We start from the raw sequence: 22,537 nt of genomic DNA, 5'->3' as shown, positions 1-22,537 counted from the left end.
GGTACCGCCCGGGGAAGGCACGGGAGAGCTGCGCAGCCTTCCCTGGCCCTGACGTCTCATTTTTCCCTGCCGCAGCCCCGGGGAGGTGAGGGCGGTGCTGAGCCAGGCCAGGGCGCAGGGGCTGGAGGTGGTGCCGCTGGTGCAGACCTTCGGGCACATGGAGGTGAGCAGTGAGCGGGCGGGGTCGCACCTTCGATGCCTGCGAGCACTGAGGCGGGCAAGCAGGGGTGGTTTTGCTGGGAAATCTCTGTCGTCATTCCCAACACACCGGTTATCCAGCTCACATCAGCTCCACGCTCCGGGCACTGGGGTGATGTTGCACTGACCGCCCCAGTGCCCTCGCCCTGTGAGGTCCTTTGTGGTCAGAGGCTCCCGTGGCACCACGGCACAGCAGCTGTGCTCCTTTTGGTTGTACCACCCTTGTACAGCCCCAGCGAGAGGCCCCACGCAGTCCCCTGTGGTCATGCATAGCCAAAGCCCAGGTTTTGGCAGACTGACTGTCAGCAGAGCCCTGGTGACACAAGAGGACTCTGCTGGCCCCTTCAGTTTGCACTTGTTCCCCGAGCTGTCCTTTGTCTTGCAGTTTGTGCTGAAGCACAAAGAGTTTGCCCATCTCCGGGAGGTGAAGGAGTTTCCCAACGCCCTCAACCCACACAGGGAGGAGTCACAGGCACTGGTCAAGGCCATGATTGACCAGGTCATGTCACTGCATGAAGACTTAAAATGGTTTCACATCGGATGTGATGAGGTGGGACTTAATCTTGAGTCAGGATTTATTGTTTTTAGAAATTATGGTAAAGGCTGAGGCTTCTACGTTCTGGACCCATTTGGATGACAGAAAATACCAAATCAAGCTGGTGTAGAAACGTCTTTTCGACAGTAAATCATTCCAGTACCACTGGATGTCATTTCTGTTGATCTGAGTGTAATAGCCAAAGTATTGAAAGCAATTTCTTAAGGCTAATTCAGCATTTGGTTCTACGTCAAATGAGTATTCAAAGGGAGGTGTCTATTGCAGGTATTGTTAAGACTCTTGTGACCTTTCATGTAAGATGTTGGCTCATTGTTCTGGCCAACTTACTCAAAGTAAGCCCGTTTGCAATGGAAATGTTTTTTGGTTGTTTTTTTCTCTCGGTAGTTTGTCTCTTTGAGGAGGACAATCTTGAGTTTTCCCCTTTCTTGGGATTTCTTAAAACCATCCCTATGGCACACAGATCCCTGAAATTCATTGTGATCACCTCAGCTGCACTAATATTAGTTTAGCATTTTGAATCCTGTTGAGTGGGAATTAATGGCAAGGTTAGATGGGGATCTGCAAGCTTTTATAATGCAAAATACTATTTATGTAGAATAAATGTGCGTTAGATAAAACCTGCTCTAAACCAGCAAAGAGTTTAAATGCATATCCAGCTTAAGAGGCCCAAATTCACGCTCTGCATAGGACCAAGTGTGCCAGGCTCACTCTTGGACATGCCCCTGGTCACTTCTGGATGCACCTACACACTCTCTACTTCCCCAGGAACCTCATTTTATATAATTTAGGACCTTAGGGTTTGCTAGGTCTGGTGACAGCTACTTCCAAAGACAAACCTTCCAAAGACAAATACAGCACGCCTTAATTATTCATTAGATATTTTAGTTACGGCAGGAAAACTCCCTTATGTGATGCATTTAGTCAGGGCCACAGTCTCCTGCAGACTGAAAGAAATGCTTGCGACATTGAGAGATGCTTTTAAATATGTCCACTCTGTGTCATATCTTTGCAATAGGTTTTGAATATCTTACGATCTCATGGTACTGAGTCAAACTCATTCCCTATATTCCTGTACAAGAAGTCAGGATTATTTGCTTGATGTTTCAGGTCTACTACCTCGGTGAAGGAGAGGAGTCAAAGCAGTGGCTGCAGCAACAAGACAACACTCTAGAGAAGCTGTGCTTATCCCACATAAAAGCAGTTGCAAGTTGTGTGGCCTCGTCTTACCCCAGTGTAACGCCCATCATGTGGGATGATATGCTCAGAGGGATAAGTGAAGAGACATTGGCAGGTGCGTGACCAATGACGGGCTGAGTCATATTTTGTAGTATACAAAAAAGTTTACACCACCAGTTAAAACAGATGTATTGGCAGATGAAAATGATGAAATAGAGGAAATCTGAGAGTAGTTGAAAGCTGATCCATTAAACTAGAGTAGACAGTTAGTCCTTAGGCTATGTCGCAGACTTTATGGCTGTGGGCGAGTTGAAGCACATACACTTTCATTTTCCATCTGGCAATACACAGTGACAAACAAAACGGTCATCATGCAGTGGTTGCTATCAATTCTACTTTCTTTACACATTAAACCAAATCCTCTTAGCATGTGTGGTCTCAGCCTAAATTTCTGTGCCTTTCACCACCTTTTAATGTCAGTTGTTGCTCTTCTTGTATCTGGTTCCAGTGGTGCAGCCTCACACAGAAGTTGCAACCCTGTAAGCATCTTTGACAGTACCTGTGATCCCAGTGCACATCTTGAGGAACTCTGATACTGAATTGTGGGATAGCTTCAACACCTTGACATCACAAGTCTTGCTTGTTGAAAAATACTAAACTACTGCATAGAGTTCCAGCATTTTCAGAGGCGTCTTACGTGTCTGCTCTAAGCAGATTTAGACAATACCATGAAGAGCTGTGCAACTCCTCCAGTAGCGATTGAGCTACTCATGGCTCTAATAGTGGGAAATAATTGGGGGGAAAAAATGCAGATGGGACCCATGCGGTTTTCAGAAGAACCGAACAGCACAGCACCTAGCTAAGTGCACTGTACTGCCACAGGCAATAGCAGGGTAAACAAATTAAAATAGAATGCGGTTAAAATACTGAATTTACTACAGTTACTAGTACAATTTTCTGTGGTTTCTCATGTTTAAAACTAGTTAGGGAGTTGATTATAAGGGGATTTGAAGCTGAACCTATAGTAATTTTTTTTCGTACTTTAAAGGCATCTTGCAAAGGTAAGTTCTGGGCAAACACAGCTCAGACAATCTGTAACTTAAAGGGTGACTGTTTCCTTTGAATCTAGCTGAAATCTTGTGTATACAGTTTGCAGCTCCACCAGTTGAACCCAGCAGGTACACTGATAGATTCAAGGGACTAAAAATGATACGAGTTTGGGACGTATGGGATCTCTGATGAATTGTCACTGCTGATCCATGGTAGTGGTTTCAAAATGTCTAAGGACTTAGTGCCCCCTGGCATATGAACCCGAGTGTTCACAGCCCTGGCCAGGCTGACAATACCTGTGGACACTTCAACCATACATGAAGAATTCTAGTGACAAGCCATAATGAGTTGTAGTCCCATGCTATTGCACCAGTCGTATGTACTTAGTTCTCACTTTTAACTGGCTGTTTTCCATTGCTTAGAAAAACTTTTTTCTTTTCAGAGTCTGGTGTCCCACAGCTTGTGCAGCCAATGATCTGGGACTACACAGCAGACCTCGATGTGGAGGGGAAAGGTTTGTACTTCTCTGCTGAGCTGCTTAGAAGCAGCTGTTATCTCTTAAGAAAAATAGCCAAAACAAAATAATATGATTAAAACTTACCTTAGTTGGACACCAAAATATTCTATTTTTGTTAAATTATTTTTTGTTGCTTTAATAGGAGAAACAGCCCTTGTTTGATCTCACATAATACTTGCTAGTATTTATTTTTGTTTTCTATTTGTGCTTCTGCTATGAAGTACTTGCATTGCCTGCTGCTTAATTCTTTTCAACAGGGCTATGGAATCACTGATGGGAGATTGAGAAGCTTTTCACAAGCACTGTTACATGAACTCTGCTTGCATTAAAACCAGCTGGAGCAGATAGCTCTGTATTACACAGCTCTACAAAAGACGCTTCAAGGCTTCACACATGTATAGAATTCAAAGGAAAAACTACCAAAGGCTCCAACTGGGCATCTGACATACATGCATATATTTGTTGAAAGAAGAATCAGTTGTCAGATGTTGTGTGTGCTAGTTACATACACACAGTTCTTAGCATTGAAACAGTTTAGCAATTCAACGGAATGGAAGGGCACATGGAAATAGGAAGGCAGTAACTGAAACAGGTTTCTCAGAGCATGTCAAATCTTCCATCCTTACTGATCTTCAAAACTTGACGGGGTAAAGCTCAGCAACCTGTTGTAACTGGGCCTGGGTTCCTCTTAACAAAAGGATTACAGTCAAGGCTGAAAGTGGAGAAGACTTTGTCCTTTTTCCTGTCTTATTTCAGTGCATCTTATAGAGAAGTATCGCAGATGTGGCTTCTCCAAGGTGTGGTTTGCTAGTGCTTTTAAAGGAGCTACAGGAGTGAATCAGTCTTTGACGCTTATTGGACATCACTTACAAAACCATCTTCAATGGCTGAAAGTGGCAAGGAATAGCCCTGCTGATGTCCTTGAAGGTATCGCACTGACGGGCTGGCAAAGGTAAGGAGCATCCTTTTAAATGGTTCCAAGGATCACATGGAAGCAAATTTCCACCTTTAAACTCCCTAAGAGGTAGAAGGAGGCTGGGGATTTAGAAGGGAACTTTGCAACCCTGCAGTCCTTCCTGTTAACTACTGCTGGGCCTCACCCACCGGCTACAAATGCTGGATTTCAGAGTTCCAGTCAACTGCTACAGCATTAATCGGCAGGAGTGATTGTTTTGGCAGACACCAACAGCAGCAGGTGGGATTTGAAGGCTTGAATGTACTTTGTGCCACCTTGAACTGCTTATAAGCTTCACATAGACACAATGCATGGCGTATATCTGAATGTCCAATGGGAATTCAATAGAATTAAGTTCTATAAGAGAGAAGAGTCTGTTAATGTAATGAAGGAATAAAAGTTTATGCAACAGTCGAGAGTTCTAAGGGAACAGGAGAGTTGAATTCCAATTTCTGACCCTAATTTGTTTTGAGAAAGGAACTTGGTTTGTATCTGTTCTCATTACTAAAACAGGAATACTTAGCGTTTTGGAGATAGAAGGTCCATTCTCTGAGACAGAAACCAATGTTTCTAAAGCTCTTTGATTTGTAGTGATTGAAACATTAACACTTCTCACTGTTTTAGTATGTTCTGACATAAAATGTCTGATTAATGAATATTTTCTTATTTAGGTATGATCACTTCTCTGTTTTGTGTGAGCTTCTCCCTGTGGCAATTCCCTCATTGGCCATATGTCTGCAGACACTAAAGAATGGTACAATGACAACTTTATTCTCTCTCAGCTAATGCCTAGCACACGAGTGAAGTGACCTTGCCCTAAGGTTGGCACAGGCTTATTATATTTTGAGGTGGTTTGACTATCTGACTGTGGTCTGAATTATGACCAATAAATTACACGTCTTGCATGTTTGCGATACAGGAGCAGAGAAGCCTCTTGGCCTAAGTATTTGAAAATAGACATAGTATACTAATCATTTATTATGTTCTAACCCGCAAACGGTCACAAGTATCTTGAAAAAAGAAATTCAAGAAGCTGAATTGCTTTTGGAACATTACTGATATATAAACGATACTAATTTCATTTATATTTAGATCTTGTTTACATGTAAAAGTTGTTTTACCTGATTAGTTTTCTTAAAATTTATCTAGATAGTATACTATCTGGTAAAATACTTTCTGTAGTTTCTGGTTTCTTTACAGGCAGTTGCAATATTCTTTTTGTTATTCTGCATTTATTATTTTAAAAATAAAAACTCTGCAACCTACTTATTCTTAATTAAAGCACTAAAAATGTTCAGTGCCCTGATTGGAAACCTCATCACTAGGAAGTGCTTTACCTACCACAAGACAATTGTGTTAAAGTCAGTGTACTCCTCCCACTCCCAATTTTTTTTCTTTGTTCTATTTCCATTTTACGTTTTAAAAAATCTTCACCCAAGGAGAACTACAAAGCCAATTCCAAGTACTCCAGAAAACCCCCCTTTATAAGCGTTTTGATTATTAGGTTCCTTTTACTTATTTCCACTGTCTTCTGCCAGGTGGCTATTCTGAAAAGATTAAAGAAAATGTGGAAAAGCTCCTGGGAATGTCCAACTTGGAAACAGAAACTTTCATGAGGTACAGTTCCAGCTGTAGGATTCAGATGTTTCTCATTGCGTGGTAAGTTCAGAAACTAATGGATCCTCTTTGGACAGCACAAGCCTGGGGACCTTTCCTGGGAGCAATATCCTTACACTTGTGACACAAGTGAGTTTCTACCTCAAGTCATCAGTGGATGACCTTCTTGAAAGGAACAGGTAATAAGGTTTATGTTGATTCTCTGGCTGTCTGCAGGAGTATGGGGGCTGTATAATCTCAGAACAGGGCATAACTCCAGCATAGTGATTTAAACGTCAAACTCTGCATTTCAGGCATCACATCCCTGTATATCGACACCTCAGCAGAACGTAATACTTCAGTGCAAATGTTAAGTATTTCAGCAGAGTTCCTAAACACTGTGAAGCCTAATTTCAAGAATCAAGTTCTTTCCTGAATTAAATCTTACTGTTATTTAAAGTAAAAAATATTTTTAATAGTATGGTTGCCAAAAAAAGGAGCTTGAAATGAAACTTAAATTGCAACAGATGATCAGTTATTCCCATCTGCCAGAAACAGTCTTTTACAAGCTAGTTCCAAGGATATGTAGACTTAAATTTACATACTCCTTAAGAATTGTCTCTCTTTGTGCAGGAGAAGTTCACCTAAAGCCCTGTCACCTCCCTGTCAGCCTACAAACACATACATCACTGCCGTTTCAAAAACTGCTCATACTAACGTTCATTTTCAGATATGTCACAGGCTGGTTCAGCCCCTACCACAGAAAAAGGAAGATTATTCATCCTATAATAATGCATCACTTTCAGCCAGATGCAGTAAGGTAACACCACTTACTTTGCATTAAAGTTTGTTATATTTTGGGCACTCAAGTACCTATAGTTTTGAGTCCTTGCCTTTCTATAATTATTTCAGAAGCATCAATGGAAATCAAACAAAATGGAACATCCATTATACAATTTTAAACAGGAAAACTTGTTTGTCTGCCTTTTGGTGAATGAGTTCTGTGAATACAAGTACAAACTTGTTCTCCAAAACACTCTCCCTTGTCTACGCAGTTACTCCCATATAAAGATGCTGCACCTTACAGCAGTCATTAGCCTTGGTGTAGGAGCTCACCGTGGGCCAGGCTTGGAATAAAACCAGGCCCCTTTCTTGTGCTCCCTGTCACAGTGTGTTCTTTTCAGAACTTGACCTAAAGGTGATGCTGATTCATGCTAGATGGCTAATTTATACTTTTTTTGCTGTGATAAGGTGAATATCCAACTGCATCTACTCTTCCTGACAAAAAAAACAGAAGTGAATTCCCAATAAGTCTCATAGTGGGTTTCAGTTACATTTAAAATGTGTATAGTGTTTTTTGAGCTCACATTTCAGTACTTTAAAAGTCACTGCATAAGAAAAGTGCCAAGATTAATGGTACTTAAACACAATCAGCATCAACCTTTTGCCATCTGCATAAAATCAAGTCCTTTGAGCTCTTGTAATAGATGCTGCTTTTCCTGTAAAGTAATTTCAAGGACTCTACTCCCTTTAAAAGGCCCAGTAAGGCAGCTCTCCCTTGAGGCAGAGCTGAGCTGCAAAGGTGATTGTTTCTTCCTTCCGATTTCTGCTCAGTCTTCTCTCCATGTGGAACGCTGTGGTGCAAGACCTCCAAGCAGCCATGGAGCAAGTTTTCCACAAGTGTTCTGTGGAGGAATGGATGGAGGAGAATGTCCATCCCAGCCTACAGAAGCTGCAGCAAGTGGTGGATGATTTAGATAAAGCAATAAATGCACAAAGTTAGGGGCATTTCAATCAGGCTGTCTTATTTCATGGGGAAACATGGCTGGTAGAAATCTGCAACTAGTCATAGAGCTAGAGTTTGTCACCTTGAGGGCTGAAGCAACAACTGTGAATAAACAAAAGTGACCTGAAGGCATAAAGAAATGTATTAGTGTGATAGGCTTCAACTCTATTTTAATTTTGAGCCTTAAATCACCTGCCCTGTAAGTCAGACTTGCTCCCCTGGAGTAGCAGAATGCAGGAATGAGTTGGAACTCAGCTATATTACAATGCAGGAGAAGAAGGAAAAAAAGCTACACACCACAGCAAAACCAGTTTCTTCCAAATTCATTATTTGTAGTAATAGACTTTCTTACATTAAAATGACCTGGAAATGTTCCACAAGTCCTACTCTAGTCAGTAACCAACATGTCCTCCCTTCACAATTTCCATAGGAAGAGATTTAGGATACTCTAAACACACTTTAGGTCCTCATGTTCTGTACAGTGACTCCTTCCTCTTGCAGCTATGCTCAGAGATGTGTCCTAGTGTTCCATCGTGACAAGTCCTTCCACAGCACGTAGCAGTTTACTTGTTCAGTTTTGTTTTGGACTTCTCCAGCCTTTAATATACATAAAACTGCCAGTCCTAAATCCAGCTTTGATTAGCCTGAGGTCAGGAAATGAACATCCAGCTTTTTGCATAAGCCTGAGCAAGGATCTGCTGTCTCGATGCTCCTGAGGTTACAGCAGATGCATGAAAGAACACAAACCATCACAGAACAGAGCAAGGGGGGGCCACAGAAAAGGGTCCTGTTACCAGCACCAAAGGTGACAGCTGGACTTTGAGGTAAAACTGCCTTAACATATTGCACCTCTTGACATTTTACCAAAACATCATCTAAGTTAAATGTAGTTTCATACCCACAGAAAAGCACCATCCCAGTCATTTTAAGGCATCACCTTCACAAAGTAAAACCTGACTGAGACTGCAGGTTTATCCAGATTTGAAGCATCACTCAAGTCTACTGAATATGAAGGAAGAAATACAAAGTTTTATTCTTTAGTGTCAAACTTGTAATAACTTATAGCAGTGTCTTTTGTGGACTTAAGTGGTGCATTAAGATAATCACCACAATGACAAATAATTCAAAAATTAGTTAAGTGTACTACCAAGAAAACACCAAATATTCTTTACTAGTTTACTTCATTTATTGCTTTCTTGAAAGTCTTACTTTGAAAGCACAGGTATTGACATTTTCTTGGAACAACATTATAAAGAATACAGCTCTCCATATAGGAAAGTGCAAGAAGTAAAGCAGAGGACAAATTTAACTCATGAGAGCTACAGGAGTTTGGCCCACATGCAAGTTACCTAAAAAGAATCAATTGCTATGTATACTTTAATTACAAAAGTCACATACCTTGGACTAAACAAGATCTTATTTTACTTTAATAAATCTTTTGATACTCAAAATGTTTGTGGAAATTTGCCTTTGTTTTGCATGTGGCATGTTGGTTGCAGAGGGAAAAATGCAGACACATTCACCCCTGAAGAGCTGGATATATCAGCTTATGTGACATTGAAAGCTGGGCTGCTGTAAAAGAGCAAAAGCAGTCAATGAGGAGCTACGTATTTGTGCTTCCTCTACTCTGTCCTCCTCTCATGAACTCCTTCAGTAGGTCTGTGCCAAGTAGTAATTTAGACAGCCATTCATATTTTAACATATTTTAATCAAAAACAGTATGAAAGACTACAATGACACAAAACAAGTTATCAAAGTTCATTTTATTAATGGACTTTTTTAAAAAAAGATAATATACAAAGGCCTTGCTGAAATTCTACTTGCAATTTTAAGGCAGAAAAACAATTTCTAAACGTTCTCCAGAATTATTTTTGCTTCTCAGCAATCTACTACAGTGCCAGAACTAGCATTTTTTACTATGTAAGCCAGCTTAGTTTTTGGTATCTGTGTAACTTCATAAGCACAAGAGTCAGATCCCAGCTATGCAGTAGAAATACTTTTTTTTTTTTTGAGACTTGCACAATTGATCCTAGTTACTGGAATATCTCATGTTGTGAATTATCAGAATATTAGATTACAGCATAGATAAAGCAACTTTCTCCCTTTGTACACCATGCAGTCTAGCTTTTGTTCAGTGTGACAGCTAAGGCCACTGTCCCACCCCACCACACACACGCAAGTAACTTCAGTTGTGCTACACAAGTTTGAGCTGAAGCATCTGCCAAATGGCACCTGTAACAGTTACATTACAGACATAATGTAAAACATTGGCTTTGTGGAGCTGGGGTTAGATCCAACTTGAGATCTCTTACACAGGTTCTCAAATCATTTGCAAGTCAAACTACAGCTGTCAAGTCTCAAGCTACAAGACAGCCCAAGATGCAAGTCTTAAAAAAATGAACCTCCTGGAATTCCCTTCTAGGGGTACCTAATTTCCTAACCAAAACTGTCCCATCATTTATTTTAGTACAAGCCACTTTACATCAGGCACACAGGCTATGTTGACTGGGCCTTTTAATATGCAAGGCCCAAGAGAAATGAAGAAAATAATCCAAAAAAAGCCTTCAGCAAAGTGGTGAAAAGAGGATCAGAGACAGGATTGTGGGAAGAGGGAAGATGGGAACTGTCCTGAGTTAGCACCCGCTGTTCTAAACAGCTCCACCGAGATACATCACCTCACTGAGGAGTCTGCAGACGCTGCCATAACCAAATCCGTGTTAACTGCAATTTGCAAGTTAATTTTCGATGCAGTTACTGCAAAACATGAAAATCTGGATAGGTCTTCCAAGTACAAAAGACAACTAGTTTTGAAGACAGGAAGCTCAAAACTTGGATCAAGAGAAATACACATCAGCCTGCGACACACACTCACGGTACCCAAGTGCCAAGCTGTGACATTCTTGACCTGCCCTGTAGGTCAGTACCACAAGCAGCTCCCAGTTGTACATCAAACCAGCAGTGCCCAACATACAGCCCACAGGCAGAGCCCACAGCACCTGAAGAATTTACTCACTCAGCCTTCACATCAGCTCAGTCTAGAGAACTCAGGTTCCCATTTGAAACTATGAGTTTGTTTGGTGACAGAGCTGCCAAATGCAAAAGGGACATGGTACAAGTGAGGATTACACCAGCTGTTCCAAGTGAAAGGCTGAGGAAGAAAAATACTCCTCCTACACACACAGTGCACGCCAGCAGACATCCCTCTCCTGCCTACCATCAGCAGGATACTGAGGTGTGGGGGGGGGACTACAGAACATCTTTAAAGAGATGATTATTGGACATAGCTCAAAATGCAACTTATTGCACAGAATGTATTTCAAGCTATGGTCATAGCTACACTTTAGATCATTCCCCTTTCTAGGGATTCTGATTTTCCTTACATTGTTTTAGTCTCTGTATAATGATATTGCATAGTCTGTAAGAATATACATTACTAGAACAGACAGCAAGCTAAATGCACACAAGAGCTCAGCAGAAGCAGGGCACACGATGCAGTGTAGGGTTAGATTGATAGACGTACCTTTCTAAATTGATTTTTAATTGGAAAACCACAGTGTGGTTTGCATCTTCCATGGAATGTTAGCTCTCATGGAAACAAAATAAAGCCAAGATAGGGAAGATTAAATGCAGGCAGTTTTGTTCATTTCATCCATGATCAAATCTGTGGGCTCAGAGTATTAAGTGCAATGCACAGCTGTACCACGTACTCCCTCTTAGTAACCTTGCTACAGAGCAGCAGTTCTCCACAAGTTGAGCCCTTTTGCTTACATTATACTATGAAATACTCTAGTTTTTTCAATATTCCTTACTGGAGTCCTTACACTTGACATATTCCCAATTTCATTCTCCTCTCCAAAATGACTGTTACCTAGGGTATACATTAGAGTGGATTTTAATTAAGATGTCTCTGAAGTGTTACATACTACCAACTTTTTTTTTTAAACAGTTTTGACGGTTATCCTTAGCTTTCAGCTGTACTTCAGAATAAAGGCCAGATTTCATTAACTGCCTGCAACATAAATTTCCCACATTCATACACAGCAGCTTCCCAATTCCAGTGAGGTGTGGTGGAGACTGAAAGCCACACAATTAGCCCATCACCTCAGAGGACTTCACAAGCACGTCTACTGGCAAAAGTCTGCTTTGATACCTGATGCGATTACAAGTTTTTCTTATTTAATAGTAATAGACACACTTCTGTGCTGCAGTCAAGCTGCATCGACAGCTACTTCCCTGCTACAGTGCGATCACCCTTTCAAACTGACAGTAAGAGCATCTTTGTCTCACAGCTCACATACTGGGTCTAAATGGCTGGAAGTGCAACCTTGGTACGACCCGTTCTTTGGTCAGAAAGGCAGGTTCAGCTGTATCTGAAACACAGCAAAACACAACAGGACAGCACTCCCGCTGAAATCTTTTCACAGCTTTCTCTTCTGTAGAGGTAGAGTGCCTTGAGAGAAGAATGCAGGCTCTTTTGAGTCCTGAAGAAACTGCTGCCAGACAACATCTGCTGCTGCCCAAATGTGAAAGCAGACCACACAGCTGCCTTGTACCCCATTCAGAACTCCTGGAAGTAACTGTGTAAGTATTTTCTAATTCAGGTCTCACCACCATACAATTCCTAAACAAAGCCCAGTGAATGTTAATACGAGCAGTTTCAGCATGTTGAAGCTCTTTACAACTTTTTTTCTTGTACTGACACCTTGCTATAGGCATTATGAAGTTTTAGTTCTAGACAGAACATGGTGGCTAGCAGAGGTAGCTTTTACTTCAAAAATCACACTGGAAAAGTCATATTTTAACCATTTGTAAAACCACTGGTCAGAAGAGAGGACACACAACTGGAGTAAAACATGGGTGCAAGCCAAACATTGGATCTATCCCAACTATCTTAAAAAAATGATATTATTTAGCACTTTGGTATCATTTCAAGTGAGGAAATACTAAAAAAATCTAGGCTGCCATGTAGTTTGACATCAGTCTTTTCCCTGCCTAAAGCAACAGATGTGCTTTTCTTCCTTTCTAAATACACAGTTAAAATAGCAAATGTTGAGGTCTAGAAGAAGGTTGTTCTGTCTTAGTGTAGGCTATGCCCAGAAGTTAAGCAGAACAGGATTAAGCTAGAACATCCCAAAGATGTTGAATCATCAACATGATCATTTTTTGTTTATTATTTATAGCTCCTTGGCAAGTCCAAGGGAAGTACGGCAGTGTGACAAGTTGATCAGTCTGATGTTCCCAATTACAGTCACTCCAACTTTAATTTCCACTGGAATCTAGTGGCAAGTCAGTAGTAGAGAATGTAAAAGTACAGCTATCCTGCATCACCTAATTGCATGTATTAAGCTGCTTAAAACCAATTTAGCAATATATTCAGTCATTTATAACATTTCAAGAAAAACCTCAGCATTGTGTTACGAGTTACAAATTCAGCTCTTCTACATTTCATATACTGTACCTGCAGCAGATATTTGCAATAAGTGGAAGTTTACAGCTGTATCTCCATTTCATTAACAGGAAAGCAGTAAATTATTTCAAAGCAATTCATTAATAAATAAGTATTCCTAGACAAGTTTGATAAGCTGACAAAGTTCAAAACCCAGCAACGTCCACATTCACAAACTAAGTCAAAGGACCAAATGAACCAGAAATTGCTCTAGCCTCTACAGTGGCAATACTGTGAGCATGGGTCTTGAAGCAGTTTAGCACTAAAAAAAAGGTGCCTTAAGACAGAGTCCTCACACTGTAAATGCGCATGTAGAGAAATGCCCAAGTCAAGACTGTGAGGGATTTCTTTTTCTGATGAACAATCAGTATATTTTCCAGATGTTTGAAAGCCTCTGCTTTCTTCAGCTCATGATGACTATCTATTTATCCTCTGGTTCCTCAGCATCACTAGCCTCTGTTTCGCTGCTCTGAGAGAGATCTTGTTGGCTCTCTACTCTGTCCAGTTCCAGAAAACTGGTAATGAGTCTGGCAACGGCTTCCACATCACTGTGGAGAAGAAGAAACAACGTAAGAGTTAGTGGAATTGTGGTGTTGACAAGACAAGAACAGGCACGCTAAATCTTCAGAATAACTGTTTGAAGGGCCAGTCAACGTATGGCATAAGTATGACAAGTATGTCCTTAATGACATTAAGGGAGTGGAGCTTCTCCCTTATGAGGAGCGGCTGAGGGAGCTGGGTCTCTTTAGTTTGCAGAAGAGGAGACTGAGGGGAGACCTCATTCATGTTTATAAATATTTAAAGGATGAGTGTCACGAGGATGGAGCCAGGCTCTTCTCGGTGACAAACAATGATAGGACAAGGGGTAATGGGCACAAGCTGGAACACAGGAGGTTCCATTTTAATTTGAGAAGAAACTTCTTCTCAGTGAGGGTGACAGAGCCCTGGACCAGGCTGCCCAGAGAGGTTGTGGAGTCTCCTTCTCTGGAGACATTCAAAACCCGCCTGGACGCCTTCCTGTGCAACCTCATCTGGGTGTTCCTGCTCCGGCAGGGGGATTGGACTGGATGAGCTTTTGAGGTCCCTTCCAATCCCTAACGTTCTGTGATTCTGTGATGACTGACAGCATCCCACTTGTGAAGGCATATCCAGCCAAGCCACTACTTCTGCATCAGAACAAATCACTCCTTTTCCCATAGTCCCTGCAGCAAGATTCCTTATTATCCATGCTTAAAATAAATCCTGTTAACTGACAAATATACTGAAGGTTTGCAGAACAGAATTAATCCTCTCTGCCATAGCACAGCTGAGCTAGTGAAGGTAACTACAGCAGACATGCAGCACTAAGGGGATACTGGGTATCCAAATATGGTCAGTCTCCTGATGGGAGGTGCTGTTACCCAAATGTCTGCAACTGAAAGCATTAAAAGGTTTAAAAAAAATGGTAAACTGTGTAACACAAGGTCACATCAGCAAGTATGAAAATGGAGCTAAGAAGAGTCTCAATAGTTGGCAATTACTGACCCATGTGATTGGCATTTCCCACCTTACACATTCTTATTAAAAAAAGTCAACACTGCACCTTCTACAGCCCAACACTCTGCGTCAATGGGTGTGAAAATCCAGTGATAAATCGTAGCACCACCAGGTAACCCTTCCCAAAATACCGCACTGTCTCCTCTTCCACGTTCACATCTCGGATCTCATTCAGTAGAGCCACTACTGTAAACAGATGTGGAAAACAAAGTAGTCTATTAGCATCACAGTAAACTCTCAGCAGTGCTACTAGCAACTTGCCTGACTGGGACTCTGTGCTCTTGAGTCTTATTGCTCTGATCCCACCATAGAACTGGGGCAGTGCTGCAACAGCAAACAATCGCTGAGCAATTCAGGCAAAACAAACAAGGAGAGACTACAGCAAATACTGACTCCTATAAGACCTAACGAACAAGATACACTGCTTCCCAGGAACCGGGGACCGTTAGCTTATTACTTACGTTGCCCACTTACTTTAATGACAGTTTTAACTATTATTCTGTACAGAGTAGGTAAACAGGTGTTATATTTACTAAGATTGAACAAATACTGAAAGATTTAACTGTTTAGAGTGCCTGCTGATCTTTGCATCCCCATGTTAATGGTACTTGAAACAGATGCTACCAAATAACCTCTCAGGAAAAGATGTGCTCAGCTCCCCATTAAATAGACATACCCTAAAGAAAAGTTCAGAAACATTAAACATCCTTCTCTCTCCATCTTGTATCTTCCATCTCCAAAACAAACTGTTTAAAAACAGTTAAGGACATTCCAAATTTTGTATGTTTTCTATGCATGTTGACAGTTGGTTTGATTTAGACTAGCAAGCAGAATATAAAAGTCTGACATGTAAGAGGATCCTACTTTAGTTTGCAATGGGGCTCCTGTCTCACAGTCACTCAACCAAGTCACATCCCATACCTCAACCTCTGTTACTCCAACAGGAAGCTCAAAAGAAATGAGATACTGTATTAAGTTCAGCCTACTGAATATGCCATTTTAAATACATATTATGTATCTACAAGACATAACATGCCTGCTTGCATATGATATCTAAAGAGTTGCCTGCTAACAAAACCAGATTAGAATAGAGAAATCTCAACTCCTAGATCCAAAGTTTAAGTTTTTCACCAGTCCCACCTGCAAAGCAGGTTAGCCAAGGGAAAAAAAAACCCTGTTCATTAACATCCCAAAGCAATGGCTAAGACTGTTGTGGAAAGCAATGTGTAAGCCTCGTTATTTTGGATTAAAATAACTGGCAAGATGTATTCAGCACCTTAACCTGAAGAGCACTCGGGGCCTGCGAGGCTGATGATTACACCTGCTGCTTGGGAACAAAGGGGATCCAGAAACAGATGTGACCAGTGTGAGTACAGAACTCCAGAGAAGCTTATTAAATGGGCACATATGCGTCTCTTCTGTCTGCCCACCACATTTGCTACCACAGATACTGCTTTCTCACCTTGTTCATTGCCTCCTTTTGAGAAGGTCAGTATTTTTTTGTAAAGATTGAATGTTTTTAGGCAGATTGTTCCCTTGTTCTTATCAAATACAGCTTCCTGTAAAATTGAAGGATAAAAATGAAGATTTTCTTAGAAACATCATCAGTAGCTATGCTTGAAAGTAAAATAAAATTATTTATATGGGAAAATAATATTGGTAACACAGAAAACTACATAGAGGAATGTCTCTAAAATAGCTATCGTAAGACTGCAAAAATCACAATCTTCTCTTGGCTTTAACAGAGGCTTTACCACATCTCCTGTATTACCTCCTGAAGGAAGTTAAAGCAGGCCTCATTGGCCCTCTTGCCATATTCCTTATGTAATAAAAACTTTGCCTGGAATCAAACTGAACACTAACTCGGAGCTCCTGTAATTTTCACTTCTGGTGTACGCATTTGGCCTATAAGCATACAGCAAACAAGTTCTAGTTACATTTTTCACTAACGCAGTCACTGACTCCCCCAGAATCCCAGTGTATATGGGCCAGGCTTACACTAAATCTAAAATATCCCTGATAGTCAATGAAAAGATTATCATCTCCTATGTGTGAGTTGCTTATTCTAATAACTCATGTCAGTAAAGTGACAAGTGTATATAACGGGTTATTGCTCTCCATCCAGCTCCCAATAAATCAACACCCACAAGGTTATAAACCAGCTTCACAAACACCACTCTTTTCCCAGTGGAAAGCAGCTGAGCAGCCTGGAGAGTTAGAGCTACCCTATTTAAAGGTTGTTCTGTCATTAGCTAGAACAGTAAGTACAAAATCATGTTGTAGCAGCTCAATATGCTGTGCTCATTCTCTTTTATATAAAAGGAAGAAAAGGCCACAAAACAGTATGGGACAAGTCTCCCTTTAAAAAAAACACTCTTGTGTTTAGCTTCACATTTTCACCCTCATGTGGTAAAAGAGTTGCTGCCCTAATTCTAGACCTTGTATAGCAACCCCAAAGGGTTTCCTCAAAACCAAACACAACTTGTGTGTTTGGACTAAGTGCATGGGGCCGCTGGAATCAGCTTCTGCCAACTGTTCCTAAATTATCACGACCTCATTTCCTCAGTTCAGCATCTTACCTCCCACTGCTCCAGATTCTGTGCTGCCACAAAGAAACACCCAGCCATATAGAAGAGCTTCCATGCCAAGCTGTCTGAACAATGCAAAAACACACAAATTTAGGTGGTTGGTTTTTTCCCCCTTCTTTGGTATTCAAACAGTTTTAAAAGTAACATGCTCCCTTTGGAGGCAACAAAAGGAAAAAAGGTTCCTCTGATGCAACATTTTTTCCTTTAGCTGTAATGCAAGCCATTTCACAGCTCTCCCCCAGGACAAAAATACAGAAACTGTTCACGTATTTTTCAAAGACAACATCTACCCTGGGCTTCAAACCATGCAGAATTATAAGCATGTGTATTACTGGCAAGCTTGTAACAGCACTACACATCTTTCTCTTCTCTAAAAGCAAGGGCATCTTAAAAGGCATCCACAGAACTCTTAACCTGCCAACCACCAAATATTTGTGCTGCAGAGGACAAGGGTGAGGGACAATGGAAATTCACTGAAGCAAACATGTTTCTTCATAAAAGGAAGCAGTCGGCCCTCTTGACAAACAAGCACTTGCATTTTATGTCCTGGAAATGTTTACATACAGCAGCATAAGCAATTTGCTTACTCAGGCTTTCACGGAAGGCAGAGTAGAACTGTGCTCATTATTGTTTCAGAAAACTGTTGCAATGTCTTAAGAAAAAAAAGTCTGATATAGCTGGTGTCTTAAGCAGCTTTCACTGGACTTTGCTCTTAAAATAAAAATATATTGCTTATATTGGCAGCATATTCCTACATGCTATTAAGTTTTAAAATTTGATGTTAATGGGGTGCAGCAAGAGAATCACAGCACAGACTGCAGGGTAAATCCCACAGATGGAGGGATACCTGCATTTGGTGCCATCTGCTCTATTGCAGGGTGGGGGGGGCAGGAAGCAGCAGTAGCTGTCTGCTCTCTAAAGGTGTTCTTATGAGTAATCTCTGCCAGTGATGATTTAACAGTTTCCAGAGAAACTGAGCCCTTCCATCAAAGGCGAGGTAACCATTTCATTATGGTGGCAAACAATCATTATATGTCTTCCCAGGAGAGCGGTGAGGACCAGCTAATCACATTTATAAAACTCACTTAAAATGTACAAAATACCACAGAGTACTAAAAATTGTTATTAAAAACACTCTCACAAATGGCAAGGGAGGCTGAGTAAGAAATGGAGCGTTAAAGCACAGTAAGTCATACACAGGCAATAATTATTATTGGATTTTAATATCCATGCCACAGAGTGTGATAGGTACCTATGCTGCCTTTGTAAGGTCAGACAAACTGCAGAGAGGAGTCATCAGCAAGAAAAACAGACCAACAGGAAATAAACAATTCTTCCAAAAATGACAGGGCATTACCTGCACTATAATAAGCAGCAGCCAAACCTATGGAGGCTATTCCTAGGAAAAGAGGGGAGATCATTAGGACAAACAAGCAGCTCAAACCATCTAAAATTTGTTCATTAAAAACATACTAATATTCACAAATTCATCACTTTTCAAAAAAGGGACAAATGTGGTTGCCATTTTGATCACTATGTGAAAGTGTCAGTTATAGTTCTCTGAACTCAGTATAAAAAAACTCCCATTCTACAAAGACACTCAAGAGCACAGGGGTGAGGTCAGAAATAAAAGGCTGTGACAGCACCAGGACCAGAACTTCAGAGGGACTCAGTCTAACCATGACACCACACTTCCTCTCGAGTGCAGTGCAACTTTCCATGTGCTAACATAAACACTACGGCCGTTATTCTGCCCTCCAAGTGCTCTGTGGAGCCAGAATAAAACTTCTGCAATAAAGTTGTCAGAAGCTGCCAGCTCGTTTCTCCCACTGAGGAGGAAGCAGTGGAAAAGCACCTCTTGCCCCAGAGCGCTGCTGCAACTGCCAAGCTCTTGTCTCGATGAGTTTCACAGGACCAAGTCACCAAGAGCAATGACGAGGTTGCAGCGTTACTGCCACGGGAGCTACTCAGCTGGAATACAGGATATGCCACATTTTCCCCACCAGCTCTCTCAGTGTGGTCCTAAGAAGTACAACTCCATTTTTCTTCTGCATATTCAATAATGTTTAAAAGCAGATGCCTGTACGCATCCTGTATGGCTTCCTATTTCACATACACAGTGCCGTTAAGAGTTCATTGTCAATCACATGCAAGATCTAACCTCAGCATCGCTCCACTGCAGATTCTTCCATTTCTGAAAACCTAGTGGTTTTCGGTGTAAGCGTGCATCCCCTTCAGAGGCTTCACATTTATACTGCTCTATGGCATACAATAAACTTTCTTTTCTTGATCTTTCAGGACTCCCTTAAAACTCTGTCCATGAGCCTCTGAGGTTCTGCAGATGACAGACTGAAAAATTGTCTGTCTCACAGTAAAACTACCACACTGAGGAGACTTCAGGCTCATTTAGTGGCTATGCTAAAGAAGTTCAAGGCATGAAAAATGTCCAAAAGACAAGCCTCTCTTGTTAGAGGCTCTTCCAGGAATTTATTCTGTGACTCTCCTTCCTTTCCTTAAAGCAAGCTCTGAAATAAACTAAGGAATATTGTGGTCTTACCAACAAAGAGAGACCAAGATCGGATACCAGGTGACCTCTTCAGATGAAGATAGGAACTTGTGCGGTGTTCAACCAACATGTACATCTTCAGAAGAAATTCCCAACAGCCCAGCCTGACTCATGAAACCTCACTGAACAAAAAAAAGGTAGGTATTAGGACTTATCAAGTCTTAATCTAGACTATAAAAAATAGACTTATAAAAGGGTAAGAACATAGTCCCATCTCACAAGAAAAGCAATAGGCACTCTTAAAAACTGCAAGGAAAAAATGTTATGTGGAGACTTGCACAACAACAGCAATCTGAACCCTTTTAGAAACTTCTCATTTTAGGGGCAAAAGTCTCTTTCTTTCTATCACAAGCAGATTCCAGGAGAAAACGTTAAAAGCAAGAACCTGGAAAAATGCTGTTGCTAATTCATGCAGCACCTCAAACAAATGAAACAGCAAGAGCAATGGAAAGTTCTTTGACAGCATTTCTCCTGCTTACTGCAAAGGCTGTTGTGACAGACCAGCCTGGCAGCTGAAACAGGACAGGGCAGCCTCTGCAACGCAGATTTTGGGTCTCTTGTCCCTGACAGACCAGCAGGGGTTACAGCCCCAGCCTAGCAGTGCCAGTGTCACATAATGCCCTATATGGCTTTCCCATCTTTCATGCTAACTCAAGAACAAAACCAGGAGTTTCCAACAACAAGCACGTTTGTCTCTCCCCAGCAAGATTGTGCCTTCAACCTAGACAGAAAGTAACAGTACAGGTTAAAAAGACAGGTACTAATTTACAACACTAAGAGCTGGGCAATCCCATGCAGCATTATCAGCAAGTTTTTACTATTCACAGCGTAAGTTGTTTGAATTCTGGCATGACTATGAGCTCCAGTGCAAAAAACCAAATTTACCCTAATACTATCGGCATAAGCATAAAGACTGATTTGCGTGACGTGCAAGAGGCATGTGAGGACCCAGCTGATCCGTTCAGGATCTTCACCAGAGAGAGGACAGGCTGCTCACTGCTTCTCTTGCACAAACTGACAGAGATGTATGTTGTTATTACTTACCCAGGACAAGTAAAGGGGAAACGAAAGCATGTGCTAAGCAATGTGTCATAATGTTAGCAGGGTGCAGTTTGCCTTAATCAAGAATATATCCTGGTTTGCTCTTTTGTGTTACAACCTTGACACCACTTAAGGTAGGGGGTTTTAAGCAGACTTCCCCAAAAGCAGTTTCTAAAAAGGATATCTGCTTTTCTGATTGGTGGGATGAAGCTCAGTATCTGTGAAGCTTCTGGGGGACTGCAGAAGCATTAAACAGTTCGTTTACTGTTGAAGATAATGAACACCAACTCCTTCTACTGACTTTGTACTGTAATCATTAAACAGACAACTCTTCTGCCCACAGAACCAGTTTGCAGGAGGATGGCATTAAGCTGTTGTTAGCTGCCCACGATAACAGGCTACAAGAATTCAACAAGTTTTTCAATAACCATGAAAAACACTTGAGAGCTGGCCCAAGCACATCCAAGTTGTTACAGAAGTCTGCAATTTTTAGTCATTTAGCCATTCCACTGTTCTTAGACACTACATGACACTCCTGCAATTCTGCACAGACTTTGATTTTAATCTCTTAGCAAGACATCTCAGAAAATCTGAAACCGAAAGAGATAAAAACACTTATGCATAAGGCACACTCCATCTCCTCCGGATGTTATGCATCAAATTTTAATTTTCAAGTTGCTCCTGTGAGTTGCTTTCAATATATCAGAAAATACTGCTGCACGTACAAAGCCTCCGCCTGTCTGCAACCTAGAAAATATCATCAAGGTCTCAAATACATACAGATCACTGCAGAAACCTGCCCATATTTCACAAGCACCACACTCTACTTAAAATATAATTCACATACATACCAGTAAAATCCATTAATGCCAACTTTGATATCTCCCCCAACGTATTCTTTCAGTGAAGTTCAATCATGCAAATGCCAGTGTCAGCTTTATATAGGATACTCAAAAGTCACTGGCATTGTCTCTCACAGAGGCTGCTTGCAAGATAGGTGCCTCGGGGAATAAAAAGCACCAAAGCAGCTTCTTAAAGTTACATTTCATAAAATAAGCATGCCTTTAAATAAACACTTAAGTTTTACTATGACAATTTTATGATTATGGAGGGAGAAACGAATTTTGGTTGTTTTGGGGGTTTTTTCTGGCTGTTAGTTTTGCTTTAATTTGCTAGGTTTGACATCACACTGATCTTCAGCACCACAATAAACATCTCCATACTTCCTCCAAACTCCCGAGTGCAAGTGGGCTGGCGAGAGCTGTCCAAACAGCCCGGAAAGCTTCACCGCGAACACCTACCGAGGCAGGACCGCGCACCGGCCGAGCTCCCTTCCCCTCCCCATCCTGCACCCGCCTCCCCAGTGAGACGCCCGCACTAACGGGTTTCCCCCTCACTGAGCATCCAGTTAGGGCAAGGATCCGCAGCGCGCTGCCAAAGCCAAAACAAGCCTCAGCTTTCTTCCCCGCTGTGTGGGTAACGGGAGAGCCTCAGCCAAGACCCGCCCGTGGCGCCTCCGCCGCACC

At 41.4% G+C, this 22,537-nt stretch overlaps 2 protein-coding genes across 2 annotated transcripts; one reads left to right on the top strand and one right to left on the bottom strand.

Annotated features, from left to right (window-relative positions):
- Positions 1–75: 75 nt before the first annotated feature.
- Positions 76–7,863, top strand: HEXDC (hexosaminidase (glycosyl hydrolase family 20, catalytic domain) containing; the record flags this gene model as incomplete). The annotated part of the gene is made up of 10 exons (XM_010180731.1): positions 76–163; positions 584–748; positions 1,862–2,045; positions 3,423–3,494; positions 4,254–4,449; positions 5,124–5,206; positions 5,991–6,069; positions 6,147–6,248; positions 6,779–6,868; positions 7,663–7,863. Coding segments are annotated over 10 exons (1,228 nt in total), but the record flags the coding sequence as incomplete, so codon positions are not given.
- Positions 7,864–13,524: 5,661 nt separating this feature from the next.
- Positions 13,525–20,088, bottom strand: LOC104537754 (chromosome unknown open reading frame, human C17orf62). Its single transcript, XM_010180730.1, is given in 7 exon segments — positions 13,525–13,828; positions 14,863–14,880; positions 14,882–15,002; positions 16,279–16,375; positions 17,396–17,469; positions 18,762–18,803; positions 19,962–20,088. Coding segments are annotated over 7 exon segments (564 nt in total). The 5' UTR covers positions 20,047–20,088; the 3' UTR covers positions 13,525–13,701.
- Positions 20,089–22,537: the final 2,449 nt, after the last annotated feature.

The sequence above is a fragment of the Mesitornis unicolor genome, unplaced genomic scaffold, assembly GCF_000695765.1.
Source record: "Mesitornis unicolor isolate BGI_N332 unplaced genomic scaffold, ASM69576v1 scaffold43813, whole genome shotgun sequence".
Lineage (NCBI taxonomy): Eukaryota > Metazoa > Chordata > Aves > Mesitornithiformes > Mesitornithidae > Mesitornis > Mesitornis unicolor.
Note: the sequence above shows the minus strand (reverse complement) of the source record. Positions and strands in the feature narration are given on the sequence as shown.